The sequence below is a fragment of the Sylvia atricapilla genome, chromosome 2 (genome assembly GCF_009819655.1).
Source record: "Sylvia atricapilla isolate bSylAtr1 chromosome 2, bSylAtr1.pri, whole genome shotgun sequence".
NCBI lineage: Eukaryota > Metazoa > Chordata > Aves > Passeriformes > Sylviidae > Sylvia > Sylvia atricapilla.
Genome location: NC_089141.1, coordinates 31,900,168 through 31,916,466, shown reverse-complemented (window position 1 = coordinate 31,916,466; position 16,299 = coordinate 31,900,168). Strand labels below are relative to the sequence as shown.

At 38.2% G+C, this 16,299-nt stretch overlaps 1 protein-coding gene across 3 annotated transcripts in view; it reads right to left on the bottom strand.

The window, feature by feature from the left end:
* The window catches only part of DLG2 (discs large MAGUK scaffold protein 2), a 986,088-nt gene that overhangs the window by 955,440 nt on the left and 14,349 nt on the right, over positions 1-16,299 (bottom strand). For all 3 annotated transcript variants that reach the window (XM_066341286.1, XM_066341281.1, XM_066341282.1), the window contains exon 3: positions 12,692-12,823. In XM_066341286.1, coding sequence (XP_066197383.1) covers positions 12,692-12,823 — 132 coding nt within the window. The remainder of the gene's footprint in view (positions 1-12,691; positions 12,824-16,299) is intronic.

Genomic DNA, 16,299 nt, shown 5'->3' with positions numbered 1-16,299 from the left:
GGAAAACCAGGGCCAGAATTGCTGGAATCTTCTTCTTATGCTGACAAAATTAAATAGGTGACTCAAGTGATCACAGCACAGCAAGATTTTGGCTTTATGATGCTTAAAAAGGCTATGAGTAGCTGTTTAGAGTTCAGAGAATTCAATAACTAAGCCCTCAAACAGTTATTCCACCACCCAAACACTACCTGATGAGCCCTATTTTCAACACATCCCACCAGTATAGGGTACCACACTCAGCAGCAGTGGTCATCGGCTGGCACAGGCTTTCTGCCCCATGTCTCTTGGTGGCTGCATCAACAGGTTATCTGCTACTAATGCAAGGAATTCACCACACGAAAGCCACCATTTGGAAAAAAACCTGTGGTTTGCACAACGTCATCTCAGCCTCGTGTCCTGCCTTATGGGGAAACTTCTTTAAAGTCTCCCATTGCAAAATCTACTTAATTCCCAGCTGTCTCAGCATGAAGAGCCAAATTCTTTCTTGGGCAGATGAAAACTGTTAGAGAAGATTCTGATTCAAAACAGGACAAAATCCACCAAGCAGCCAGTCAAAAACGGCAGCAAGGATATTGTTGTCTGTGCAACAGAAATGAAACAGAAAGAGCAAACAGCTTTCTTTAACCGTGAAACATCATCACCCATAATTTCTGTGACAAAAGAAGGCATTTAAAAAAGATGAGCATTAGTTTGGTACCTAACTAGTTACAAATTTCTTTACTGTTTAAATAGTCGCTGTTGGAATGGGTGGAGGCACTCTGACAAGAAAATCTCCAGAATTATCCCTGTAAATGTCATTTAAACTCACTTTTTGTACTTCAAACATAAATTTTACTCTGAAAGGCCCTCCAAATGACTTGCTCTGTTTTACACCCAATCATACATCAGCGCTTCCAGTTTCAGTATTAGGATTATATTAACAGCTTAACTTGTATTTACTTATCCACCAAAACCAAATCTGGCAGGGCAGCCAAACATTCATCTTAATTGAAAACATCACGTCTTTGTTTTTTCCATCAAATTAATAAATGAGGTCACCAGATGGCTCTTTTAGGATCATTGAGCTGGGCTTCTTGGATTTTATGTTCCTTGTGTGCTTTACTACGAAGCTAAAAAATCTTTAACATTGCTAGCACATTATATCAATCAGTGCTGGCATCCTCACATGACCAAAGTACCTCCAACAAAAACTTGAGTTTCACAAACACAGAATCCTTTTTTGAATCCAGCTTCTCACATCAAAAGACTTGACAGCAGACCTGGGGCCACACGTTACGAGTGATGCACCATGGAGCAGTGCTAGAGGGACTTTTCATTTGGGATGCATTAATGAATCTGTCCTCCTTAACAGAATTTATTTCTTAGAAAGGTCACGTGTCTTTTACTGAACAGTTAATTTTACAATCAGGTATTCAAATAGTAACATTAATCAACATTTTATAGAGTTAAAACTTGACCTAGCAGATTATCACCATTTTTCTCCTCCTTAATGCTGAGCAATGGGAAAAGATCTTTGTATGGCTAATCTGAGATACTGAACCAGGCAATACATTGCTGGACCCAACCAAAACCCTTTGCAGGACCACTATTCCTGCATCTCTGCAGAGGGCTTCCCAAAACTGAAAGCAAAAATGAAAGCAAATCTCTCATTTCCCGAAGTCCTTTGAGCTTCTGGTCCAGAATTATTCTATAACTCCACCTGGTGATGAAAAGGTTTGTATTTAATTTAGGTTAATTGCACAAAAGTGTAGTCTGAGCACCTTCTAGGCATTTGGATTTGGTTTGGTGGTGGTGCATTTGGAGGCTGATCCATAGGGAACACACATATACACTACTGCAGTATGGATTTGAAATGGGCCTGGCCATGCCTACATTGACAAACCCTCCATGCCAGCTTCCTGGACATATTAATCTTTACCTAAACCTAAGTAAATCTTTGGACAATTAATGAATTGGCACAAACAGATGCTGCTGAGACATGTTGTGCCCCCACCTACTCTGGCATTACAGCTAATTGAAACTTCTTGAGAAATTCCAAATGGCTGGAAGAGCATTAAAACATCTTGAATCAGAGTTCAAAACACTGGAAACTCACAGTTTGATCAACTCACAATTGACCTTATATTATCAGCAGGTACATGGGATAAACTTCAATGCAGTAAAAGATAAACTATACCTTACAGGGCACTGACACACAGCAATGTTTTCTCTGATCTCCCAAAAGCCATAAGGGAAATCTTTATAGACTTCCGGTGAGCAGAATATTTTGAAACAGAAAACACCATGCTTACTGTGGACAAAATAAAATAATGCCAGCAGAAAGATGCATTTGAAATCAGTGTAACCACAAGATGTCACTCTAAACTTTACTTAGAGGAAGGGTTAGACTACTTCAACTTTTAATAGAGTTCAAAGATACTTTTTTTGAAGTGTATTTTTAGTCTTCCACACCGCATTTACAAAACCTAAAGCATAAATTAATTGCTACATGTTAAACACAACTAAACAAATGTGAGAAATGCAGTCTACCACACCAAAACTTATTTGTAAATACTCAAAAGGCAGACTGGATATGAAATGATAAGAATAAAAACAGAACAGTCTTTTGGTTTGAGAGCTTAAAGAAGAAAAAGCATGAACTTACAGTTCAGTTCAACACTGGAGATCAAAAACAACTCAAGAAAATGAAAGATTTGGAAGAAAATAGCCACTAAACATTACAACCTTATATCTATCCCTCTGTCTCACTGCAATTAGGTTGGATTTCTTCTGACATATAATTACTGTCTGCTTGGAAAGCTACTTCATTTGTTTTGCAGGAGAAATCATCTAGTTCATCTAAACCATCTAACTATTGGGATAAAAATCAGATCTAAGATAAAGGAACCAGTACTTTCAGTAGCTTCAGCAACCCTAAAAGCTCGGGCAGCGAAGGCTCACGTGGAAGCGTCCACTTGCTTTAAAACGTGTTCTATTAATACCATCACACAATGGAAAGTGTGAAGAAAAGCTTTCTTTATTATCCCTATAGTCTAGGCAATCACTATGAAAAATTAACTCCAAAACACTGATAAGGTTGCCAAGGCACTCCAAAAGTTAGAAAGTGTCACAATTTAGGCCACACACCACTTTTCCCTCTGCTCTGACACTTGATTCAGCATACTTGATTCAGAGTGCGCCTTCTCTGGGAAAGCTGCCTGAGCAACCTTTGCACCATTTATCTGAGGAGCTGAGAGCAGTAAGAAGATTTCTTGAGGGTTCTTTAGCTTAAGAGCATTAAATGCCACCCTGGGAATTAGATCCTACCCCTGACTCCTACTGATAGTCTCACTGAGGTCAGAAAGTCACTTACACAGTATTTTTCAAAAACGATCACCCATCAGACGATCTCTATGTTTTAAGTACCCGAAATGAGACACTGAGACAGTCTTGCTGGCTTGGTGACACACCCTCTGCAGCTGGAGCTGTGGTCAGACATGAGAAGTGGCACATGTGATGATGTATCAGGTCAGAAGTGTCTCCAATCAGGCTTCAAAAATAAGATATTTTTACTTCTATTTCCCAGGGCTTCAGTACCACATCTGTAGCACCTCTCACAGAGTAAAAAATTATGGGAAGGTAATGAATTATATATTTGCTCACAAGCTAAGTCCTGCCCCTTCTGCACACTAAATGAAATGAAGCAGGATTTTTGAAGAAAACAAGTGAGGTCAAATAAATAAGAAGCATCACACCCTGTGTATGTACAGGAATTTAAAGCAGTTCACCAAAACTGGTTTAGTTATAGCACTGCTCTGTGATCACTTACCTAATTCTCTTCTTTTCATATTCTTTGGAAACACTACATCCTTTCTGCATAACACAAAATAACATAACAGAACATAATAACATGTAATGATAATTATTATAAAAACTATTTTTTATTTCTCAAAAGCCTGGGATTTTATGCAATGGTGCCTTAATCAATTCTATCAGCAGACTTTCAAAGCCACACAACTATGCTGACAAAATGAAGACAGGAAAGAACAAATTAAAGACATAAATTCAGTCTTCTTTGCAAAGAGCACACAATTATCTCAGAGGCAGATCAGGGCAGCAGAACACAAACACAACCACAGAAAATGGACTTCACGACAAAATCAGTGCACAATGGGAATGAACACCACAGTCTGCAGCACTTCTTGTCAACACACACTTTAATAGCCAACAGAGCTCCCAAGTACAGAATAATACCTGAGCAAACTACAGCAGAAATTTGAGATAAATACGATATCCACTGTTACCTGTCACAATAAGTATATATGAATTCATATAAGTATTCTATATAGAGAGACATATATATATTCACAAATATATACAGGTATGTGTATCTAAGATTACCTAGTTCACTTTGATGCATTTTACTGTTCAGTGCTCAATCCCAATTGAACTTAAATCACTCCAATCAGTATTTTTCACTGATTGCCACAACACACTGGAAGCACAGAGTTAAGCAAAGAGTGTTGAGATTCCAAAAGATCCACAGTGGCGGCACTAGGCAATAAACTTGGCTCATTTGTAACAGCTTTGAGAAACATAAGGTATAAAACTCTTCAAGGCTAAAGTGTTTCTGTGATTTCAAGAAACTGCATGACAATTTTGAAAAGTTATATTCACTGAATAAAAGTCTAGCTGAACGTTCACTGAACATCACAGTCTAGGCTAAAATGACTCTGCAGACCAAAACATTAGCAAGGGAGAACAGCTCTGCTATTTTAGAGACAAAAATAAACATTGGGATTAGTGATGGAACAGCTTGCTCCAGATTATTTTCTTCCATTTTATTAGTAGATGTGCAAACTACATTAGCAAGATATAAATCCAGTCTTTCTTTCTTTGACACCAAAAGAAAATCATCTCTCTCATTGTTCTCTTATATTCTGAAAAAGGAAACTGCATTGTTCAAAATAAAACCAAATTATCTAAATGAATCTCTTAAAAATTCATCTCTAGTTCTAATCACAAACCAAGAATAAAGGGCTACCCCTATTTAATGCAAAGAGAAAGAAAAGCTTCACATTGGGACAGCAGCCACACAGTAACAGCTGCTGCAACTGCATTTTATTAATTCTAATTATACCCAGAATCCATAGGGTCAAGATGCACTTTAAAAAACAACAAAACCACCACAACCCTACAGAAACAAAAATCAGCTTCTATTCCTTGCTGGATATCGAAAAGCAACAACCTCAACACTTATCACATTGCCCACATTAAAAATGGTTCATTTCTAATGCACAGCTTTTGCATTTCAAATCACAGAAGTCCCTAAAGATTCTGAATTCCTTGTCTGAGATGTAAATGTTATCACTCATGGGTTAAAAAGCAGCAAAATACGAGCAGAGGGTTGCATTAGGATTACAAGTGATTATGTATTACCCAGGTTGTATCATGCTGTAATCAGTTTCTTCTTGTACTCAGATGGGCTGAGAACCCAGACACAGACCTGGGCTGGGATCTTCTATTTACCAGAGTCCATCAGCATTCACTCCCATAAATACAAGAGGCAGCAGAGCTTTGGTTTGAGGTTGAGGTCTTTCTTGGTAATTCATAAGCTTTTAATATTTAAATTCTTCCAAATAAAAAGTGATTCAGGGCACCCAGAGAAGATTCCCACATCTTTGCACCCACCTTCCCTCAAGGTGGGAAGCAGCTCTAATATTAAGAAGCTAGGTACTTACATCACCAGGCTGGCCAGCAAGAACAGGGAGCATCATGCCCTGGGCTCTGTTTGCTCCTCGTCTCTAACCAGGAAGACAACACCTTAACATCTAGTAAGAACCAAAGACTAAAGCAATTCTGAGAAATATTTCAGCTACTCCATCACAGACACAACCAAGAAAAAATAGTTAACATTTCAGACTTCAGGGAAACACAAAGGCTGCCAAGAGGGGCTGTGGGTCTCCTTCCCTGGAGATATGCAAAAGCCATTGAACACAATTCTGAGGGACGTTCTAGCAAAACCTGCTCAAGCAGGGAGATTGAACTAGGTGATCTTCACTTAAGATACCAATGGTCCATTCCAACCTGACCCATTCTGTCAGTCTTTGAAACTCCCCTCTCTGGGGATCTTCACTCCAATTCCTCTATAGTAACATGATGTCTGTCTGTCTTCTTTCTCCACATGCACACACACGTCAGCTCTCGCAAGCTAAATCTGGACCCTCTGCCCACTGTCAATGCAACCTAATAGAAGCAAAGAAGCCTTATTCCCTCCAAAGGATCCACAGGCTCCATGGGTTGGGAAGAATTGTAAGAGATTGAGAGAAATTATAAAAATGCAGGAGAAACTGCACTGCCATGGAAGCAAAAACAGCAGTGAGCAAAACTAGAAATCAGATAGAAAAAAAAGGCAGATCTGTTGTTTCTTTTTAGCACATGGTCCACTCCTTGTGACCAGACTTTCACTGGAGAATTGCAAGGGTTAGTTCCTCCAGCTGGCTGCAATCCAGCCCCAGCTAATTAAAAAAAAAGATCACACAGCTTCAAACCATCCCAAAGATCGAGCACTACCTTTAGCGCTTTTGAGAGAACATACAAAATTTGCTTACTAAGAGAATTGGACTTCAAGAATAAAAGCAGCTGCAGCTGTCTTCAGGCAAAACAAAAGCTGCCCTTGAATTTAAATTTCAGTTCTGCTGTAATTTATGCCGCAACAAAGAAAGATGCCAGTTTGGGAAAGTAGGACTCTGTGCAGAGTAATAACAGGCTTCCCCATTGTCAGAGATGTCATTTGAGCATCTCCCAAATGTGACAGAGTACTGAAGAGGTTTTGCACATTTCTTTTGCTCCTCGACATTTTTAATAGTCAGGAAGGGTTTTAGTATTTTTAGATATTGCTATGGATGAATCTCTGTTTCTCAGTCAGTGAAGGTCTGACTCTAAATCTCTGAGAGAACCACCCAAATGCATGACCCCAGGCAAGCAAAATTAACAGGGGTTTTATTCTTTGACATCATGAATGGCAGATGCAGGAGCTCAGCAAGAGGATTGCTTAATGTCCCTGGGCTGGACACAGCCTTGGTTGCACTGGATTAACACCTGAGGAATTCAGTGTTGTTACTGTGGGTGAAACAGCCTGACATGACCAAAACCCAGCTCACTGAGAGCAAGTGTAGAGAGCAATGACATCGGAGACAAACGACCTTACAACCAGGAGACTGCAAGTAGCTGAGCACACCGAGCACATGAGTGGGATGAAAACATCTACCAAGAGCATGCCTGGAACATATGAATAGGTAACACCCAGTTGGAATTTCCTGTTGAAAGGCTTTCCAGCACAGCAATTCATTTCATCTCCTTCTGGTCCCTGAAACAGCACTGAGTACCAAAACATGCTTCCTTCCTTTAGACTGAGCAAGATGGGTAACAGCAACAGTCACCATCACCTCACCCCAGAAAGGTCACTGTCCAACAAGTTCTCCATTTGGCTTTCCTCAATACTAGGAAGCTTGTGAAATTGGATATTGCCTTGTATTCTGTGGTGCCATGAATGTTAAATGTCTGCTCAAAGAAAGAAGTACAAAAGATCTTGGTGGTTGTGAAGTGAAGTCTGAAAACATGATAGCAGTGTTTCTTAAAGACAGATCACAGGAGCAGACAGTAACAACCTTCAGTGTTTAATAGGTTATTTCTATGCCTTTTGTGGAAATCTCAGCACTACTTTGTAGGACCAGCACTCCATTGATGCATTTTCTGCCATCTATAATTGTTCTTCACAAGTTCTTTGGTACAGACCCCATCTCCAGCCCAGGACTGTGATGCAGGTCTGCTTTTCTTATCATATAGCCTGCTTTTCATACACCTCTTCTCCAGTCCTGACCCATTTCCTTCCCTCTATTATCAAATTTCACTTAAAACTTTCTTCTTAAACACAACACGCCTAAACAAATTCCTTGTCTTCCCGCTAATCTCCTATATTTTCTTCTTCTTCTCCCTGTATGGTCAACAGTATCATTCTTCTCAGCAGTAAAGCTTACATAACGTGGATGAAATGCCTGGCCTATCAAAATTTTCCTCATTTTTCATACTTAGAGTTTTATTTTTATGACAGTGACATGTTCCAGCATTCCATCATTACTCCTATGATAGCCTCCTCTCCAGTTTTGTTTTTTTCATATCTAAACTATACAGATATTTAACCAAGGGCAAGAGAAATGCCAGTCCCAGCTCACAACTTGGTAGACACCGAAGTCAATCAAACCAAGAAAATCCAAAGGAAATCAAGCTCTTGGCCTGCTTCATGCTAGCTATAATAAAGTCTCAAAGACTGTGCTATTTTTAATAGATACATATATCCTAAAATAATTAAACCAAAGGGAAACTAGATTTGCATCTCTGAAATGCCCTCTTTATGTACCCTATCTGTCCTAGGCACTGCCCAGTAACATGGAAGAATACAAGATTTAACTAGACCTCTGGAGTTTTTGAGACTAATGTAATGTAACACTATTGAGTTATACTTCCACTTCTTTATACAATCTTTTAACAGAATAGTAATATATGATTGCAGAAGAATCATCTGACTAGGTTTAAAACACATGATCACTATTTTAAAATGAATTGTTATTAAAAGGTTTATATAAAAGTGAGCTGGATGAGGAAAATAGTCTAAAAAAAAAGCCTACTGAAAATGTAACATTGTATTCTAAGTCTTTAAGTGCAGGCTGTGACAGAGATGAGTAAATTCTGTAACAGTAATGTTTATTACAGTAATTTTTAAGATGAGCAATTTAAAACATCCACATTATTTTGTGGAAATGATACAACACCATAAAAAATAAAAGGTGATGCAGATTTCAATTGGAAATATGGCATTTTAAAATTCAGGCAAAGTTACGCAAGCATGAGACAAAAAAAAAGTAAGATCTGGTTTCAAAGTCCTCAGGAAATACGTCACCAACTGCAGATTGGGTTTATCCGAATTTTAGAAAAACCTATTGAGATTAGTTTTTACCTAATACTGCATAAGATGATTATAGTTATTTGTGGCACTTTAATTCCTACTGGAAACAAAATGATGTTTCATAGAGATGTATCTACAAAAAAACCCAAACAACCCTGACATAAACCTCTTTTATCCATTCTCATTCCACAGAACCACCCTCTAAGCTGTGGAATCATGCACTTTTCTTAATGAAATGAAGGCTAGACAAATACATAGCAGAGGTTTCTCAAAACAAATTGTACTAAACTATGTGCTGCATTATTACAATTTATTAAGTTTCCTTAAGAACAGAACTGGAAAAAAAAAGGTTTGTTGCTTTGACACATCCAGATGACTATTATTACCCTCTTTCATGATTTCCCTTTATCTCAGCATGATGTCTCCAAGATGCCCCATTATGAGACAATCCCAACAAATGAGGCATTTGAATTTCTGGAGGTTTCATTTCCTCTTCCTTGCAGGGTTTTAAAAATGTTCACATCAGCACATGTGCTACAATTTAAGAGAACCTCGTGATTTTACTATTAGCTAGCTACAGATGACCCTATAAAAATTAAAAAAAAAAAAAAAAAAAAAAGGAAAAAAAAATCCTTACAAGGTTCTAACAACAGTATAACTCCTCACTGCCCATAAAGGAATGGGTAAAATTCTTTTGGTGAAAGAAATCTAGAATTAATTTAACAGTAATGTCAATATCTAAATTCATGTTCTTCCCCTTGCATGCTCCCTCCATTTCTCCTCCTTCCTCCTCGTAGGGCTGGATTTTCAAAGCATTGCGTTTGGGCCACTGGAGTATAAGCAGGACTCCAGAGACTTCGGTTCCACATATGACTTTGAAAATGTGCCTCTTAGCAACTAACTTGGCTGTCACTGAGCACAGCCACTCTAGCAAGAAGTCCATCAATAAAAACAGCCCAAAGGGAGAAAGGAACGCTTTTGAACCAGAATTAAAATGTAAAAGGACAATCCTTCAATAATCCTTCTGTAAATCACTTACAGAACTTTTCCTTATATGACTGTCGTGGTTTCTTGCATGCGTAGAATATATGCAAGAAAAATATTGACTCTTTCTTTCTCACATGTTACCCCACTGTTCAGTAGTCCACATTTAATATTTATGAAACACGTTGAAGATAAAATTAGTCACACAAACATTGAGAAGCCAAGTTCAAAGATGGCTGAATCTAATCAGCATAATCACACAAGCATAAATTTGAGAATAAAAGGAACTAGATGACACTAGATTTGAAAAGTTACTCTGTTAGCATTATTTTTCTTTATCTGTTCTTTTTATACTCAATTTAAGACATCCTACAGATTTTTAAAGCCCTTAGGAAATTAAGGGGAATTGAAGCCATACTTAAAGGGCAGAGATGGCTACAATGGATTAATTTATTTGTAAAGGAACCAAATTCCACTGAAGCTGTGGGCGCTACAAAAACTGGATTTGGCACATAAAATTATGTTAACTTTCATCCTGGTAAGAATGTGCACCTCTGCATCCAGCTTAACAATCCTGTACAAAAATCACATTTTTCATTAGTAGTTCCAGCTTAAATATTCAAAAGGTCAATCATCCTAGATAAAATCAGTATTTGACAGCTATAAATGAGAGAGCTTTGGAAAGCAATGAACTCTCTGACTCGAGAAATTAAGTCTCATTAAGATCAGGCACAGAAAAAAGACACTTTCAAGACCATTAGACATTCTGTAAATACAAAAGAACATTAGCAGAACAGAACTTAAAGAGACCAGAAGCTCTGCCTTAGGTATTCCTTTGTGTGGTGGTCTGATTTATAGGTGAATAGAGAAACTACACCACGAAGCTAAAACATGTTGTGGAAGTGAGGGTCTTTTAAAATACTAATTATGCAAGAATCCCATTATTGATTGTGTAATAACATCATCTACCACACTTACAATGTGTGGGATGTCTCCTGTCATGGAGGAGAGATCCCTCTTTAGTATTGTTCCAGAACCTAGACCAACCAAGTAGCAAACCAAATGTAATAATGAGAGACTTGGAACACATCTTGCTATTCCCAAATCTCTTGCATAAAGCGAAGTGTTTAAGAAGATGGAAAAAACATCCACAAATTAAAATGCTAACTTCTGTAACACCATACCCCTCATTCTGTTATTGTAGCAATCAAAAGATCTAAGTTCTTCTTTGGATTCAACCTTTATGTAGCTATAAACACTTTTTCATTTCTAACATGTATAATACATCAACACATATTGTAGCGTAGCCACACACAAAACACGCATCTTGTTAGAATATTCCAAAGTATTCTAACTACTTGCAAGTAGAGCAGAAGTAAATGTACAGCTAATGCCACTTCTGTGACTGGTGTATTTCTTCAGTACACATTGCTCTATCCATAGTCACCTTCATAAAAACAATATGGAAAAGTCCTATCTTTTTTTCTCTTTTTTTCCAAATCTGTTTATAACTATTTGGTAAATTCAATTCAATTATTAATTTTTTTCCTTTTTTAAAGCATACAGAACAATTAAAATTACATAGAGTTTATAAAATAAAGGTAATAGCTTTAAAGAAGAAAAGTTACAAGTAAAATAACACTAACATTAATTAATTCAATTTGCAGGAAATGTTGGAGACTGGTAAATCACATTTCCCACAAAAGCTACAGAAATTCCTGAAACTAGTCCCAGACCTCCATTGTCTTCACAATAATAATGCATTATTGATGTGCTTCCACTTTTATGACATATAATCAAAATTTTTCCATAACTGGTCCTGACTGTAGCTCTACAAGGAGCACAGTTGACACTGGCTTCAAAGAGCCATACGTGGAAGGCATGAGTGCTTCCACAGACATAATTTGTATTAGAAGATGCACCCTCGAGACAAATTCCTCACAAAATGTGTGTGAAGGAAGGGCAATGCAGTGTGAGCAAGAGGGCAGAGGGATGTAGAGCAAGGGACATGCACAGTTACAGTCACCACTTCCCATGACTGGCAGCTCAGGCACAGCACAAGGAACAACAGGAATGCCAAGGCAAACAGGTAAGTTCACCACCTTGAAAACATTACATATAATAGCTTGTGGAGGTTGCTTATATAAAACTACAAAACAACAAGCACCTGATTTTAACATCACTTACAAGATGAAATGGGGATCTTCAAGTAAGTGGAAGAAAGACTGAATGATATACCAGCACATCTCTTTGAACACTGTAACATCACAAATGGGAGCATTCTGCCAAACTGTGTCCTGGAGCAATTTTCTTAACTCATTTTTTAGCTTCTCTGCTAACACTTTTCAGAAAAACATAATTCAAAAGACACAAAGATTTTCAATGCTACTTGGTGCCACTGAAATTAATTAAACTTTGGCCGTTTACCTGTGGATGGCTTCATCTTCAAGCTTTGCATAAACAGCTATATTCTACTCTGATTCTGTATCTTCCATTTAAACAAAGCAAAGCAGCAAGGTTTAGGAGTAACTATTCAATACCTTAACTTGTATTAGGTTTCCGTTACTTTTCTTTCTCTGGAAGTAAGAAAATACCTTTGAAATATCAGGACAATGAGTTTCCACTCAGAGAACCTGTAAGGATCATCTCAACATGCTTTTCACCATAAACACAAATGAAATAGTGACTAATAATAAAGTTACTAGGTCTGACCTAGCTCTGGGCTCCAAGAGAGTGCACCTAATATTAAACATTAGTACCTACCTAGAAGTGCCTGAAACAAGCTGCTCTTAAAGATGCCCATCACCTTTCTGATGGCTTTTTTCAGTTGTTGCTCTTCTGGCTTCCGTAGTTTTTTGCAATATTCTTCCAGCAGCACTAAAGCTCGGTCAGTATCTAAAAAAAAAAAAAAAAAAAAAAAAAACCAAACACAACAATATGTCTTTATTGGCTCTGAAAAGTATCTAAAACCTCAAATGTTAACTACACATTTTGAGAGGCATTGTTCACACATATAAAGAACATTTACAGCAAATGTCCACAGAATCATGAAATCACTATGGTCAGAAAAGATCTATAAGATCATCAAGTGACAACTGCTAAACCAGCACCACCATGCTCCCCAGCAAACCATGTCCCCAGGCGCCACATCCACATGCCTCTGGAACACTTCCAGGGACTGTGGTGTGTTATTGCTTTGTGTCATTAGCTGTATGTCACGAAAAACATATGCAACACTGCATATGCATATGGGAAAATGATCTTTGGAATGGCATCTATAACAAGTGCTCAGCTTCCCTTTATCCAAAACCATCTGGAAGCTATAGGGCCTGGACCAAATTACAACTTGCAGAAGCTACAGAATTATAGACAATAACCATGATGGATACTCATGCAGGAAAACTGGCCTTAAAACATACTCAGAGAAGACATGAAAGTGTTTGCTTTGCATCTGCAGCTCTCGGTTCTCGGACTGACAAATGTGTATCTGAAAGGCAGGTGTCCAAGAGTGAGGCTGTTTTTTTCTATTCCCTCAATACATAAAATTACTATCTACCTCTTTGGTAAATGAGGCTTTGATAGCAGACTTTCATCCATGTGCTGGCTCAAAGAGAGCAATCCAGCCTTTCTGTAAGAGCCCAGAGGAGCAGAGCTCTGTTTCTCCGGCTGCTATTATCTTTGTGTAGCCATTTGCCAAGAGCATGAGTGACATGTAAAATTGCATGAAAGCCAAACATCACCATCTTACAGACAAGAACACAGAGAATCAGAATTCATCTGTCCTTCTCACCATCCCAATCAGATTCCAGAAATGTACACAAACATATATGTATGACACTGAGATATCTGTACATGCTTTTGTAATTGTACTGCCACCAAGTTTTCAGTAAGAGTCCCAAACACTAAAGCAATAATAATTCAAAGCAAGTGCCTCAATCTAAGTTTCTTCCATTAGAGTTCAATGTAAGTTTCATTACTAGGAGAGGTTAGATTCCTTTGATTAGACTAAATACAAAAAAGTAGTGTAAAATGCTTGGAAAGGCAAAAGAAAGACTGCTTCTATTGTTCTTTTTTATTAAATAACTAAAAGTAAGCTTCTCTTTCTTATATTAGAAAGCTTGTATAAAAATTGACTGTCTTTTCTCAGGGTCTTGATGACTCTGTAACACAGGCCTTGGGAAGTGACAATCAGATGAGTTCACATTGGGGCAGAGACATGAATTGTATTCTGTAACCTGATTCCACTCTCAAATTAAAAAGGGGGAAACTTTAATCGATCATTAAAAATTAGAATTTCTGGTGTGAGAAGAAAAAAAACGCCATGTTCTTCTAACTGATCACAAGCATTTTATGAGAGAAATTAAAGACATGATGAATAACAAGGAATTTTATCTGAATGTTTTTATATGTGCATAGACACATATATATACAATCTTTAAGGTTGAAAAGATTTCCAAAACCATTGAGTCAAACCTTACATACAGATCTCATAGATAGGAAGATTATGGAACATTTTATAGCAGTCTAGCCATTATAATGGAGGAGATCACAACTCTGCTTTGATCCCACCTTGAGGGGGTCTCCAAGAGGAACCCCTTCTTTCTATGAGAGCTGTCCTTGGGGTAGGTAAGGATTAGGAAATTGCACTTAGGACCACTTATAACCCACACAGAGAGAGAGCATCTCTTTTAAAGCCACATCTCAAGGGCTAGGCTTCCATCAAATCAACCAAACCAAAAGCACAGCCTTGAAACAAAGCTCTGGGTCCAAGTGGGATGTGGCTGGGTACAAAGAACTACTCCTGCAAGTGAGCTTAGCTTCTTTTGCCTTTAAAACTACAATTACATCATACTTTTTACTGACCTCATGACTGTGCCTGACCCACCTGTGTGTTCATGGATACACTGAACCTTCTGGCCACTCTCAATAAAATAAGTAGTCCATAACTTAAAGCATGGGTTGGAATCAGTAATTCACCTTCACCCAAGTACAGACATGCATATGTAATGAATGCATGGTTACTTATACTAAAGTGAAGCCACAGAGTGATGAAAAATCCCTGCAAAGTATCCAGTACTGAGGACACATTTTAAGAGTAGACTGAGAAATTAGGAAAACGGGATGCGAATGCCTCTTCCACACCAGGAATACCACTCCCTCTTTCTTAGAAGCTTGGTGAAGCATGCTGACATCCCCTCCTTCATTAATCATTCCTTTCCTAAAGTGTACAGCTCGTATTTTTAAAAGTACAGTGCTACAAAAAGCAGCATTCTTTGGGGATATGAACAGTTTTTATTTTCATTTGAAATACCATTTTTCAACTCATAAAAGATGTAAAAAGTCTACTTTTTGTTGACCCCAGGAGAGTCCTAAACTCTACAAACTGAACAACCAGCAACAGTGCATAGTTCTAGTGCGAGATCTAAATCCCAGATCAAGTAATGATCTTCCTGCCTAATTTTCCTCCCTAGCTTTAATAGGACACATTAATTTTTACTCCATCCCTAAGCTCCAGCATAGAGTTGCATCCTTTTCCTGCACAATCTCACTTGGCAGCAGCATACCCAGTTTTCCAAATAACCTGCAATGGCTCATATGTGCTGGGTGATTCAATCAGGATGCCCAGGCATATCCCAGCCAAGAGTATTTTAGCACATCGGGGAGGGAGCCTGGGCAACCACTGATACTGGAGCACTCCTGAAAAGCCAAGGGACTTACGGAGATTTACTTGAATCTCCAGTCAATTTGTCACCAGATCAGGCTTTCAAAAAAGAACTTTCCCCTTCTTGATGAACTCTTCTGGTTATAAATTACTCAGAACTAGATCTCCAGGTGGATTTGACAGCATGTCAGGGCACAATCCTGCTCAACAACAGCACAGTGCATTCCTACCTCAGCACAACACAGAGCAATAGGAAATAATGCAATAAAATGGCACAGCTAAAGAAGGCTCAGTACTCTCCCCAAAATATTAACCACTGCCAACTCCCAGTCATGCCCCAAACAGGTGAGCACAGCCTGTATTTTTTTTTCTTTCACAGCTACAAAGATTATCTGGTTGCAAGAATGGACTGCAGCACAATAGTAAAATAAGAACCATATACTCCCTGCCACACAATTAAGTGGAAGTTTCTGAATCTGAATTCCCACACATTCTTTTAATCAAGAAGAATAAGAGATTGGTGGTTTTCATGAAGGACTGGATCACTGTATTACAGTATTCAATAAAGCACAGTTAATCTATAGCAGCCAAAATAAGTCCTGTACCTTACAGACTCTATCAGAAAAGCAACCAAAAAAATCTTTGTTCTACAGTATCACTATTCTCCACTACTGATACCAAAACAACAAACTCACTGAACACAGAATTT